Below are 14,050 nucleotides of genomic sequence, written 5' to 3' on the forward strand. Positions count from 1 at the left end.
TTGTTTTAGGGCTGGAAGAAAACACTTTGGAGCAGCCGCCTGCGCGGGCTTCGGGTGGGGACTGCGGCGGGAACGCGGGGCTCCGGGCGGGGACTGCGGCACCTCGGCGGCCTCCGAGCCCCGCCAGCGCTGGGGAGCGGCCAGCCGCGGGGAGCACCCTCCGCAGTGGCTCCGACGCGGCCCCTGACCCCGGGCTGGGGCAACTCCCAGGACATCAAAAGGGATCAAAGCCAGGGAGGGACAAGCCACCCGGGCACAACTTTTCTTCCCCTCCCGCCCCTCCTCCCAGTTGTTTTGTTTTTGGTTACTAGCTTCTCTTGGCAGCAAAATGTTTGGGGCGGGGGGGGGGGGGGGAGGAGACCTGCAGGAAAAAGCCTGCTCGGCACGGGGCACATCCAGGAAAACAATGTGGTCGACAGAAGCAGGAAACGGGTTAGAGGCTAGGGTCGGAGTCGGGAAAACCCGGAGGCGGGGGACGGGAGGCAGCCACCGCCTCCCCCCAGCCAGGGACCAGAGCGACTCTTAAATGCCACCCCCAATATTTTTTTGTCACTGTGCCCGGCCAACCCGAATACCGCACCCAGACCCAGGCTGGGGGGGGGGGGGGGGTGTTGGGAGGGTCGCAGTCCCGACTCCTCGCACCAGGAGGTGCCGGAGGAAATCCCGCCCTGGCCCAGGCCCGGGAGGCGGGAGGGAAGCGGCGGGAGCGCAGTCGGCCGTCAGGCTCCCCACCGTGCCGCGGAGGCGCCCCTCCCTCCTGGGTCGCCCCTTACCCTCTCCTCGGCGGGGGGCGGGGGGCGGGGGGCGGGGGGGCTCCCGCCGGGGCCGGGGCTCCCACTTCCCGCGCGGGGAGGAGGAGGGAGCCCGGGCGGCGTGCTGGTTCAGGCCGGCAGGAAGCGGGGAGGGGTGTGAGGTGGGGTCCAGCGGCTGCACCGGAGCCGGGGATAACGGGAGCTTCGGCGCGCGCCTGCGGGTGGAGAGAGGGCGCAGGGAGGGCGGCCTGGGCGGCCGGGGCGGGGGGGAGCGCGGGACGGGGGGCCGCGGCGTTACAGGGGCGGGAGTGCGGGCAGCGCGGGGGCCCCGCGACGGGTCTGCGAGCGCGAGCGCGTGAAAGGAGCCGTCCCAGGCGGGCCGGGGGCTGGGTCCCGGCTGTAAGGCGGCTGGGGAGCGGGCAGCCGATGGCTACGGGTGACGCCGGCGACGGCTGCCCAGCAGTGGCCGAGGCTGCCCGCGCGCGGAGGGCTGGGGAGCGGGCCGGGTGCGGGCTGCGCGGAGGCACGGTCCCAGGGCAGAGCCCCGCTGTGCGGCGACAGCATCACGGGCTGTCCTGGGAGCTCCGGAGAGGGTCGGGGGGGGGGGTCAGAGGGGTTCCGGGCGGCACCGCTGGGCGACGCCGCAAGCAGCATCCGCGCCCCGTCCTTCCCGCCCCTGCCCGGGTTCGTCCAGTCAGGGCTCCAGCCCCGCGGCCGCAGGAGGCGAGGGGAGAGGCAAGGAGCCTTTACCTGGCTCTGACGCGACGGGTCTCGGGCCCCGGCTCCGCTTCCCACTCGGAGATCTCCTCCCCTCTTCCCCGCCACCCGCTTCTACGCAGATCGGTCCCCTCGTCCCCAGAGGAGCCTCCGCCAACTCCGCAGGACCCCGCCGGGAAGCGGAGCCCGCCCCCTTACCAATCAACGCCCACTTTCTATCGACCGATGGACCCGGGAGCCAATAGGAATAGCCGATCCCGCGAGGACGGGACTGGGGGGAGGAGCTGGCGAAACCTGGAGGCGGGACTAGCCCCGCGGAGGCGTGGTCACAGGGTAAGCTCCTCCCAGAGCCGCCGAGCCCCGAGGTAGAATTAATGGGCGGGATTAAAAGGGAACCAACAGCCAAGCACACGCTCTTGAGGGAAAGCACGACCAATTGGACCGGGGCAGGGAGGAGGGGCGTTGCGGAGAATTGCAGCTAATGGAGAGCAGAGGCCGGCGGGCCCTGTGGGAAGCCTCCCAATAAGAGGCGCGAAGGGCGGGCCTCGCCGCTTCCACGGGGGCGGGAGGAGGGCGGGCCCAGCCTGGCCGCCGCCCAATGAGCGCAGAGGCGGAGCCAAGCTCGGCCAACCAGAAGCCGCGCTGGTCTCGGCACCGTTGCGGAGGCGGGGCCTACGGTCTCCGAGCCACTAAGATCTCTGCAGCCTCCCGAGCCGGCCAATGCGGGACGCGGGCGAGCTCTAGTTCTCCCAATCGGTGCGCGGCGCCGGCAATTCAAACTGACAGCCGGTTGGGAAGGCGGAGAGAGCGGAAGAGCGAGCAGAAAACGACGCGTCGGTGACAGAGACCCCGGCGCCCACTGAGCCCCACAGGCGACCTCTGACCCGTCCCGCCGGCACCACCGCGCGCCCCGAGCGGCCGCTCCGACGGAGACCCAAGGGGCCGGCGGGGCCGCGGGGGACGGAGCGGGGGGACGGCGCGAGAGCCCGCCGGCGCGCCGAGGGCTGGGGCGGGGGCTGCCACGGGGGAAGGCGGCGGCGGGTCCCGGGAGGACGGAGGCGACACGGGCTGCTCCCGGGCGGGGGCGAACCCAAGCCCAGCGGATTCCCGGATCCCGGCACGCGGAGGAAGACGTGCAGAGAGGCGGCGTGGTCAGGGGCGCTTGGCCGGCGACCGCGGGCGAGGAATTAGAGCGCTCCGGGGAGGGGCCTGCGGGGGGGCGGGGGGGCGCCCCGCAGAGACCCGGCGGGAGGAGAGCTTGGGGCGGGGGCCGAGGAGTGCAGCCGCCTCCCCTCTCCGCACCCCACTCCCTCCCCCGAAAGTTACCAGGAAAGCCCCATCTGCTGCTTCGCCCTGTTCCTCCCCAATAAACATTGCTCTCACCGCCCCCAGGGAAAACAGAAAAGGACTGGTCTCCTTCCCAGCCCCAGCCCTCGCGATTTGGTTTTTGAACCTGGACTGGGGTGGGGGATAGGGGGTGGGGTGGGGGGGACCAAACTGGGAAAGGTGCTGCTCTCGTTTCCTTCTGTCGCCATCCCGCGCCGCATCCTGCATCCTCGCCGGGACGTCATGTCTACCAGCACCTGTAGCTTCAAGGACCGGTGCGTGTCCATCCTGTGCTGCAAATTCTGTAAACAAGTGCTCAGCTCTAGGGGCATGAAGGCTGTGCTGCTGGCTGATACCGAAATAGACCTTTTCTCTACAGACATCCCTCCTACCAAGTAAGTCTTCCAGTGGCGGGCCACGGTAGCCTCTAACTAAAATGGGAAAAGTGTATGGTTTGACCCTCTGGGAAGTCAACAAGGAGGTTATCATTTTGGTGTTCCAGCCACTCCCAACAGTCTGATGATCCCCCCTGGAGCATAACTAAGCGGGCAGACTGTCTGGACAAAGTCTGTGGTTTAGCCAGAGTGGTCAGTCCTGATGTAATGCTTCTAGTTCAATTATAGTCATGTGGCCACATCCCTTAAGTGGACTCCCTGGCGCTGGGCCCTGCCCAACCATCCTGATCTCACTGGACCCAGTCCATGACCTGGACTCTAGACTCTAGGTAAAGTCCAGCAAGATTCTCTGCACTGCTAAAGAGAACAGGCCTCTGAGTGTTTCGTTCTTATCCATAAAGTTTTAGACCAAAAGAATATTCATGATTTTCTGCCATCATTTGCCCTTGGCAGGCTGAATCAGATCCTTTGCCCTTGTAAGTGGGTGTTCTTCACTCAAATCTCTCTCAATGAGTGAGAAGTAGATTTGTAATGCGACGAAATAGAGACTTGGCCCTGAAACAGTCCTTGTCCGCCGATTCAAATACTATGCACTCGTCTGCATTATTAAATCCTCTTAAAGTCTGTTTTCAGACACTACTCACTTTCGTAGGCAGAGTGCTTGAGATCTTGCTGCCTATTTGGGAAAATAGCCATTTTATTTGACTCAAACATACCTTTGTCTAGCTCTAAAAGGTACTTTCTCTTTCCGTAGTCAGCATATATGTGTATACCCTTACATAATTTTCAAGACTTAGGTCTCAACTGAAACTTTATCATTAAAGTCAAAGAGTAACTATCCAGAATATGGGTGAACAGCTATTCTTTGGACACAGAGTCAGAGGAAGGCAGGCTAATAATCATATTTTAAAATGAACTTTGTGATGATAGAAACTTGAACATTTAAAAAAAAAATCTACTTCAAGCTGTGAACTCTCCCTTTCTTGAAATCTTTTCTGAAGTGGTTTAAGTGCAGCCATGCCTAATGACAAAGCCAACAGCTCTCACTTACGCAAAGATATTTGGGTTGATGTTTTGAATACCACTGTGTGTGTGTTGCAAAAAAGGAGAAGCACTAGACAATAAATCTAGAACCTACTATTGCACAGGTTCTATGATTTATTGTCTAGTGCTTTTTCTTTTTAGTAGCACAGACAGAGACACGCACACACAAATCTAAAATATTAACCCGTTCATCTTGCAATTGATGTAGTAAACGATAAGATAAGGGCTCAGATACATGAATTGTTAGAGGTTAGACCAGAGTCTAGAATAGAACCAGTTTTTTTCCTACTGCCTATTCTTCCTTGAAGGGGTTAAGATGTGTACGAATTAATGAACACATAAGATTTTTTTAAATGGAAATGTGTCCTTTATGGTAAAATCACAACTATTAACTGTGATACAAATATACACAATATATTATTCTTCTACTTTGGAGTCTTTTTCAGCTCTTTGGGTCTACGAAATTCATGCTAAATCACAACCAAAAGTACACTTAATGACAAGGATATGAAAAAATTGGAACCCTTGTGCACTATTGGTAGGAATGTAAAATGGTGCTGCTGCTATGGAAAATAGCATGGAAGTTCCTAAAGAAATTGAAAATAGAATTACCATATGATCCAGGAATCCCACTTCTGGGTGTGTGTATATCTGAGTATGTGTTTATATTTGGATATATATCCAAAAGAATTCAATGCAGAATTTAAAAGATATATTTGCATACACGTTCTTAGCAGTATTATTCACAATAACCAGGAGATGGAAACAACACAAATGTTAAATGTTCAGATGAAAATGCATAAATTAAATGTGGTCTATGCATATAATAAATATTATTCAGCCTTAAAAAGGAAGGCTGTCCTGCCACATGCTCTGACATGGATGGACCTTGAGAACATTATGCTAAATCAAATAAGCCAGTTGCAAAAAGACAAATACTATGTGCTTTCACTTATATGTGCTATATAAAATAGTCAAATTCATAGAAACAGAAAGTAGATGGTGGTTGCTGAGGGCTGAGGGAAATGGGGAGTTGTTTAATGGGTACAGAGTCTGAGTTATGCAAGATAAAAATGGTGTGGAGATTCAGTGCACAACAATGTGAGTATACAGCCATGTGAATACTTCTGAACCATATACTTAAAAATGGTTAAGTTAGTAAATTTTACATGATAGGAGATTTTTACAACAATTTTTTTAAAAAGTGCCTTTGACTGTGTTTGCACATTTCCCTTTCCAGCGCAGTGGACTTCATTGGAAGATGTTATTTCACTGAAATCTGCAAATGTAAACTGAAGGACATCGCATGTTTAAAATGGTAATTTTTGGCAAGATTCTAGATGTAGCCCCACGTTTGGAAGACGGATGTTAACACCACAGCACAGAGAAGGGTTCAGTGGGCTGCATCGAGCACTGGTTATAACCCATGCAATGAGCCATTGAAAAACCATTTGTTATTTAGAGTGATTTTTTAAAAGGGTCTCGTGGCACATTTGTATATCATTTTACAATTTCTCAAAGTGCATTGACAAATATCTGCTTTCATTTTCAGAAAAAGGCAAATGTAGTTTAGGAAGAAAAAAGACATAGAGTTGCAATTATCAAAAAAATCAGATTTGAGCCCTGGCCCTACTCTTACTCTCAGTGTAATCTTGAGTAAACCCCTTAAACCTCTAAACCCTGAACCTCTGTCTCCTTGTTTAATTTATATCTTAAGAAGACAGAAACTATCTTCCAGCTTAAGAAGATAGAAATTTAAATATCTTTTGTATTTACCCTATAGACTGTTATTATGAATGTTAAAAGGCTTAAATAGACTATAAATGATAACATAGATGAAAACTATTACTATTATCTTTTGAGAGTCCCATTTTAGAGAAAAGAAAGCTGAGGGGTTTTTTTACATTTAAATGGGATTTGGGTTATAAATTACAATCCTAATAATTCAAATTCTTATGTGCTGATGATAACTTAAATTCATTCTTTTATTTATTTATTGAATAAATTCATTTATTCAAACTATATAATGAAGTCTAGACTATGTGCTAGTTATTGATATGGGGCCTAGAAACATAGCAATAAATAAGAAAGTCACTGGCTTTTAGACATTATATTCTAGTGGGAAGGCAGTCAGTAAGATTTAAATAAATAAAATATTGAATAGAGTTGAGGGGCGCCAGCTGGCCCAGTCAGTGGAGCATGCAACCCTAGATCTCAGGGTCATGAGTTCAAGCCCCATGCTGGGTGTGTGGAGCCTATGTTAAAGAAAAGAAAAGAAGGGATCCCTGGGTGGCGCAGCGGTTTAGCGCCTGCCTTTGGCCCAGGGCGCGATCCTGGAGATCCGGGATCGAGTCCCGCGTTGGGCTCCCGGTGCATGGAGCCTGCTTCTCCCTCTGCCTGTGTCTCTACCTCTCTCTCTCTCTCTGTGTGTGACTATCATAAATAAATAAAAATTAAAAGAAAAAAAAAGAAAGAAAAGAAAGTTAGTTAGTTTGGGGTTCCTGGCTGGCTCAGTTGGTAGAGTATGCGACTCTTGATTCTCAGGGTTATGATTTCAAGCCCTGCATGGGGCATGGAGCCTACTTTAACCCAAAAAAAGATATTGAATAGGATGGAAAATGCTCCAAAGGAAATAATAATAATAAATGATAAAGAATAATAGAAGTTGGGAGAGCAAGTAAGAGCTCTTTGAGACAGCATGGTCAGGGAAGCCTTCTCATGAAAAGGTAACATTGGAGTTGAATCCAGAAGGATGAGAAGGACCTCAAGGAAAGACATTCTAGGTAGATGGGACAGCAAGTGCAGAGAACCCAGGACAAGAAGAAGCTTCTGTTCAAGGAATAAGAAGATGATGGCCAGCATGGCTGAGACATTGTGAACATCCAGGGTGAGTTATATGAGTAGATTAGAGATGTAGTTAGAATCCAGGTAATCTAGAGCAGCACTGTCCAATAAAAATCTATAAGCCACATCTGTAATTTAAAGTCTTCTTTAAAAAATAGTAAATAAATAAAATTTTCTAATAACCACATTTTTAAAAGTAAAAAAGAAGCAAGTGAAATTAAATTGTAAATTTTATTTCTCAGTATAAACCAAAATATTTTCAACATGTAAACGACATAAATTATTATTAACACAATATTTTACTGTCTATTTTTATTGTAAGTCTTTGAAATCTAGTGTATGTTTTAAATTTATACATAACTTTAGTCTAGCTAAACTTCAAGTACTCAATAGCCACATTTAGAATAGCACAGATCTGGACCTTGGTGTGAAGGGGTTTTTTTGTTTTGATTTTTTGCCAGTGGGAAGCCACCGAGGGCTTTTTAACAAGGGTGCAAAATGATCTGATGTATCCCTACTAGAATGTTAGCTCCATGCGAACAAGGACTTTGTCTACTGCTATATTCCCAGCACCTCGAACAGTACCTGGCACATAGTAGATGCTCAATAAACATGAGTTAAATGAGTGAATGAATATGGATGATGATTAAAGGCATAGAATCTACTTTTGCAATATAGTCTTACAAATAACTGTCAGTCCTGGTCCAAGAACAACTTGCTTTCATTTGTTTGCCTTTCAAGCAGATTATGGTTTGAAGACATATTTTAGGTAGGCTGGTACCTTTTATAGTATCTTTGATAGGGCCTTACAAAAATGGCTGACTCCCACATCTCACAGGGTGGGAACAAGCTATAAATAAGAATTTTTACAACCCAAGGTATAAGTAGTTCATGTTGTCATTTTTTTTTTAAAGCACTAGCTAAAACATGCCCTGCATATTCACTCTATATAATAGTGACCACATAGGAAAAAAAAAAAATCTGGAAAAGTGAGGTACTTATGATCAGATGGATAATCCTAAAGACAGTAAAAACTTTTGCAACTCTCTAGAAGCTAAGGATTTGCTTTATTTCTGAATTCCTTCAAAAACACTAAAACTAAAATTAGAGCAGGCAGCTTGTGTTTGGTTTACAGGGGCTCATGCTGTCTTCCTACTCCTCCATCTGTTGAAACAATTTTAGGTGCTGGCATAGAACTAGAACATAGAAGAACCTGACCTGCCACAGTCCTGGGGGATCGCAAAAACCCTTTTGACCCAGAGATCTGAGTTTATTTCATGTATTTTGTGTGTATGGCACATCTGCTTTGGGTACTTTACAGAACACACCACAACCCTAGAGCGTGGCATCCAGAAGCTAGCTGAAGGAGAACACATAAACTAATACTAGCGAAGAAATGGAGAATGTGTTAGTACTGTTTCACTTCACTGAAAGGCCATTTTCCCATTTGGCAGTAGCACTGTCAAATTTAACATTACCAGAGTAACTCCTATCCCAAAGGTCCTGGCAATGGAGGTTGTTAGGAGGAAATGAGGTCTTCATATGGTCTATGTATTTACTTTAGCACATAAAAATGCATATATGGCCAGTTATTAGGTGGTATCTAACCATGTTTGCTTTCTGTCTCAGTGGGAACATTGTAGGTTATCATGTGATTGTTCCATGTTGTTCCTGCCTTCTTTCCTGCAACAATGGGCACTTCTGGATGTTTCACAGCCAGGCAGTTTATGATATCAACAGACTAGACTCTACTGGTAAGAAACAATTGACTCAGATATTCCCCTAACACTTAAATGTCTATCAATACCTGAGTGAAACTCCCAATTGATCGTTTTAGGACTCCCTCTGAAACCCTCTTATGTGGGTTGAAAGAGTGAAACTTGATGCTTTCAGTTTCAGTGCTTTCTGAAACATTCAGTTAGGGAAACTACTAGCCAAGATTCATCACCATGTCTGTTGTCATTATTGTGTATAAGAGCCTCAAATGTGGCTCTTCTTGGTCTTTTTAAGACAAGATCGGGTGCATTCACGGTGGTATGGCCATAGGCTCTTCTTGATCTTCCTAAATTAATATGTTAGTTGCTCTAAATTGTTGCCTTGGTGTACCTTATAGCTCCAGAGAATTTTGGAAGATTTTAGATTTACTGGTCAATTGTGCGTGTGTGTGTGTGTGTGTGTGTGTGTGTGTGTGTGTGTGTGTGAGAAAACAAGGAGAGGAGGCTGGGGCAGTGGGGAGCTGGGAGGGAGGATGACTAGGTAACCTTTGTATTTGGTGATGTTGCTCCAGGATAAAAACAGACACTTGGACATCTATATTAATAAACCATGATGGAATTTTATTCAAGGGAAATATTTAAAGCCAGTATGTTATACTAATTACTACTTAATATACAATCAATTCTTAAAGGATATTTACATAATGCATTTTATATTGTCTGGAATGATGTCATTTTGTTGTAGGACACCTGTTTTCTCTGTCTATCCATTTTGCACAACAGATCAAGCTGACTTTTAGTGGGATTTTTTTAGTGGAAACTAAAGTTGACAGAACAAATTTAAAGAACTCAACAATCCAGGTTGGCACTCACACTCTCAGGTTTTTAAATGTACTTCAGAACTTAAAATATATTCCTTTTCTCAAGGATGATTTGCCTTCACAGACTAATGATCATGAATTGTAAGCTAGGTCCTCAGGATCTCAAATCCGCCAGTTACGCTTGGGTTTTTATAGACTCTGATTTTTTTTAATCACCTGGTGTTCAATTGTAGCTCTCAGCCCATCATTTGCGGGTCTTAATTTCAGACTCTGGGATGTAAAGAGGGCCATTTTTGAGGAAGGGCTTATCTGAACTCCCCTGAGATGCAGGCTCCTAGCTTAGGGCTCTAGTTTTATATTTATGTTGATCATGGGACACATTAAAGGAAGTTTCTGCTTTGATACTATTTTTCTTGCATCATAGAATTCAAAACACAGGGTGGGGATTTTTCCATTTTGATTTACTTTTTAATATTGGTCAATTTTTCAAAGATAAAAGCCCCGCATTCTTCCATTCGCATTGAATCTAATCCATGAGAAACAGATGTATCACAGGATTTCCTTCCTCCCTTCTTAACAGAGAAAGGAAGGTGCTCCTTCTGTCAGATCCAATCTCTTAGTTTATTTTTTCTCCTTTGAACCAATTGTGCCGAGCTACTTGTGTCTCTAAGTATTCACTCCAAGAATATCAAACTTCTCCTTTGTAACCCCAATACTGTGATTTAAAGCAAGACTTTCTAGATGCTTGCTATAAAACAGGTTTTCTCATGATGCTGGGACTGTCCTTGAATCACCTGAGTCAGCAGCATCAAAGGAATATATACACAAGCTTTATGAAATTCTAGAATGTTTAGACTGAAAAGGCCCCAAGTCTCTGTTCTAAGCTAGGCTTCACATGTCGACCCGATTTCCTGAAACTTACTGAGGAGTTTGAGGAACCTTTAGATTCCCTGGGATTGGCAAATGCCCTCAAAGGCAAATTGACTTCAGCTCTCATTCACCCCTTATGGTTTCTAATAATCCCTTAGATTTTGGCCTAGTAATTCTTGTTAGCTCCTCAGTGCCATATTACCAGAAGCAGAATACTGTTCAGTCTGGGGCGGGGGCGGGGGGGGGGCGGTATTTTTTATTATAAACAATGCAAACACACAAAAAATTACAGAAAGTAATATGATAGACATCTATATAGCCCCCCATCCCCTGCATGAAATAGATGCTAACTTCTTACCAGATTAGATTCTAGTATCTCAACCAAGAGAGACAGTTGATTATTTACATGGTTTCAGCAATGCAACAATGCACCTCCTTGGACATGTCTCCCTGAATACTTGCGGAAGATAGGCAGTTAGAGGAAGTGATGAATGATGAGCTCTATTTGCTATATATGTATGTATTTGCTATTTATATATTTAATTCACACAACAGAATACAGAAATTAAGAGAAATCAGCTAAAGCTATATATATGGATATAGGTAAATCTCAAAAGCATAATGTTGAATGAAAAAAGCCAATTAGAAAAGATACATATAATACCATACTATAAAAAATTTAAATACACACACAAAATAATATATAGTCTGCAGTTGCATACATTTGTAGTAAAGGTAGTAACAACATCCATAGGGTACTGGTAGTAGTGGAAACTAGATTCAAGCCAAATCGCCAAACCCTGGTTATTCCATTTCACTACGTGGCCACTATCTCAGTGTGTATGGAGTGAGTATCCAGGTTACCGAGTCCTTGTATCCACACTGACAACTGGAGAGCATGAGATTTGCTTTCCTTGTTGGACACCATCAGCTCTCCTAACATTTTTTTCCCCAATTTAGTACTTCCAAGTTATGTAATATAGTACGTGCCCAGAATAAACTATCTCATTATCTTCTTTTTTTTTTAATTTTTTTATTTATTTATGATAGTCACACACACAGAGAGAGAGAGAGGCAGAGACACAGGCAGAGGGAGAAGCAGGCTCCATGCACCGGGAGCCCGACGTGGGACTCGATCCCGGGTCTCCAGGATCGCGCCCTGGGCCAAAGGCAGGCGCCAAACCGCTGCGCCACCCAGGGATCCCTATCTCATTATCTTCTATTGTGTGTCATATTTTACTATATGCCTATGCTAGATTCTTCAGTATAAAGTCTGACTGTCCTTTCACTATGAGGCTTTACATTGTTGTTTTGTTTATTGTATTGGCAGCTATAGCCTAAATCCTAAATGAAAGGATTGCAGTTCATATTAGAACTGACTTCAAAACCTTGCTTTTTTTAAATTACAAAAAAGCCATCAGCTACTTCCATGCTTGTTGAGGAGATGAGGAGACTTATTTAAGCCTTTTCCCTGTGCCCTCCAAAGAGACACTTAATCTAAAATAATCTTGTGAGGGGGACCTGGGTGGCTCAGTGATTGAGCATCTTGCCTTTGGCTCAAGTCGTGATCCCAGGGTATTGAGGTCAATTCCCACATCAGACTCCTTGTGGGGGAGCATACTTCTCCCTCTCCCTATGTCTCTGCCTCTTTCTCTGTGTCTCTCATGAGTAAATAAATAAAACCTTAAAAATAAAATAATCTTGTGAGATTGCCATCCTTAAAGATCAATAAAATAGATTTGAAAATTATCAGTGTAAAGTGACTATGGCATAATATAGTTGGGGGCAGGGTTTGAGGAAATGGCCTCTTGAGGTCGTTTGGAGCTCAGATTTTAGAATTCAAAGCCTTGCTTAAACGGGCTTTAAAAATGTCTATGTCCCAAATAAATATATATATAAGATCATTTTTACCCACGGTACCCTCTCTAATACCTTTTCTCTTTACTGTTAACGCTATGGTTTCATATAGCATGTTCTGAGTTGTAATAGTACTGAGTAATTATATGATCTCTTCTCTTCAGGTGTGAACTTCCTACTTTGGGGCAACCTGCCAGAGATAGAGGAGAGCACAGATGAAGACACATTAGATATCTCAGCAGAGGAATGTATTCGATGATTGGGATTATGATATGTATGATATTCAGACTCTTTCCTATTTAAAATACACAGTAATGGATCAACTGTAAAAGTATTAGTAAGGATTTACTACCAATTTCTCTTTTGGGGAGGGCAAATGGGACATTTATTGATTTATTTATTTGCTATCTCAGATTTGTTACATGAATTTAATTTGAGCCATTTTTAGTTCTTTCCTTCTACTGATTCCTCTTCCTCTCTTCACCCCTCCACGTGGTAAAGGTGTATTCTAGAATTCAGATTGGAGAAGGTCATTTCGTGTGTCACTCAACTACCTCACAATCTTGGGGGGGGCGGGGAGTTTCTTACAACTAGATACAGGATACCATTGATTTTACATTCTTGAATAAGAGGCATTAGTACGTATATATGTGTGTATGTCAACCAAGCATATATCCATGCGTGTAACCATGTATACATATGACAAGCTCAACTGGGGATTAAAGTTTAACAGGAAATTTTTTTAACCAAGCTGTTGAGTTTCCATAGGTACTGGTTATCCTGCATTATGTTGGTGAAAACTCCTTAAAATGGAGTAAGACTTTGTGAATCAGCAAATGGAATAATGAAAGTTTAAAATGTTTGGAGAAATTCTCCTAATTCCTTGGCACAATGTTAGGTAAATGAATTTGTCACAAAATTATCAATATATACTGTTTGCCAACATTATTTATTTACATTTTTCTAAAGTCCTCTGGTTATTATGTCATGAAAGCAGATCCAACTTGAAGTTATTCTATTCCTTAGGACTTTCTCTGTAAATAGCAAATTAAATGAGTAGTCTCAGTTCCAACCCTGAATAGGAAAAAACTAAAGAAGTGTTTTGCTTAAGCCATTGTACACTATAAAGAGAGTTTTGTTTTTGTTTTAAGCTGCATTCAGAGCCACACAGGAATAGGAAATGGGACAGTGCTGGATTGTGGTTTTAGGTATAGCTAAAATCAGTATATTGCCTTTGTAATAACTTGGCCATAGGCATTTTGTTGATAGTGATACCAAAACAGACTTGAGTTACGGTTTTGTGAATAAAGTTCTATTGTAAAAATTACCAGCCTTCCTTTGATTTTTTTATCATACCCATTTTTCTTACCCCAAAATGTGAAAGTCACACAAGAGCTGACATTTATTGAGCGCTTACCATGTACCAGACACTGTTCTAAACTCTTTACAGATTTCATTCACTTATTCCACATGACACACCCACGAGGTAGATATTATTCCATTTTCACGGATGACACAGGTGAGGCATAGAGAGGTTAAAGCAGCTTCTCCAAGGTCAGATAACCGGTCAGAGGTATGGCCAGATTCTGACTCAGACAGACTGACTCCAGAGCTCCTGCTCTTGTTTGTTATGCTGTCTTCAGATGCATTTGTAGGCATGAATCAGCTACAATTTTATTTAGCCAGGATCCATGCTAGGGAACACGTAC

General features: G+C 45.2%; 2 protein-coding genes across 14 annotated transcripts in view; one reads left to right on the forward strand and one right to left on the reverse strand.

The window, feature by feature from the left end:
* The window catches only part of SRGAP2 (SLIT-ROBO Rho GTPase activating protein 2), a 233,339-nt gene extending 231,684 nt beyond the window's left edge, over positions 1-1,655 (reverse strand). For all 11 annotated transcript variants that reach the window (XM_077887124.1, XM_077887122.1, XM_077887123.1 and 8 more), the window contains exon 1: positions 1,503-1,655. The gene's annotated coding sequence lies outside the window, so the exon portion shown is untranslated. The remainder of the gene's footprint in view (positions 1-1,502) is intronic.
* A 1,065-nt stretch (positions 1,656-2,720) lies between these two features.
* On the forward strand, positions 2,721-13,668 carry FAM72A (family with sequence similarity 72 member A). 3 transcript variants are annotated; one of them, XM_077887132.1, is made up of 5 exons: positions 2,927-3,190; positions 5,475-5,552; positions 8,708-8,832; positions 9,539-9,654; positions 12,506-13,668. In XM_077887132.1, exons 1-5 carry the CDS (start codon positions 3,039-3,041, stop codon positions 12,509-12,511), a joined length of 477 nt encoding a protein of 158 aa, XP_077743258.1. In that variant the 5' UTR covers positions 2,927-3,038; the 3' UTR covers positions 12,512-13,668. The 3 variants fall into 3 exon arrangements, with proteins under 3 accessions (XP_077743260.1, XP_077743258.1, XP_077743259.1); XM_077887133.1 differs by lacking the exon at positions 9,539-9,654; XM_077887134.1 differs by lacking the exons at positions 8,708-8,832; positions 9,539-9,654 and having other exon boundaries at positions 2,721-3,190.
* Positions 13,669-14,050: the final 382 nt, after the last annotated feature.

This window comes from Canis aureus, chromosome 38 (genome assembly GCF_053574225.1).
Source record: "Canis aureus isolate CA01 chromosome 38, VMU_Caureus_v.1.0, whole genome shotgun sequence".
NCBI lineage: Eukaryota > Metazoa > Chordata > Mammalia > Carnivora > Canidae > Canis > Canis aureus.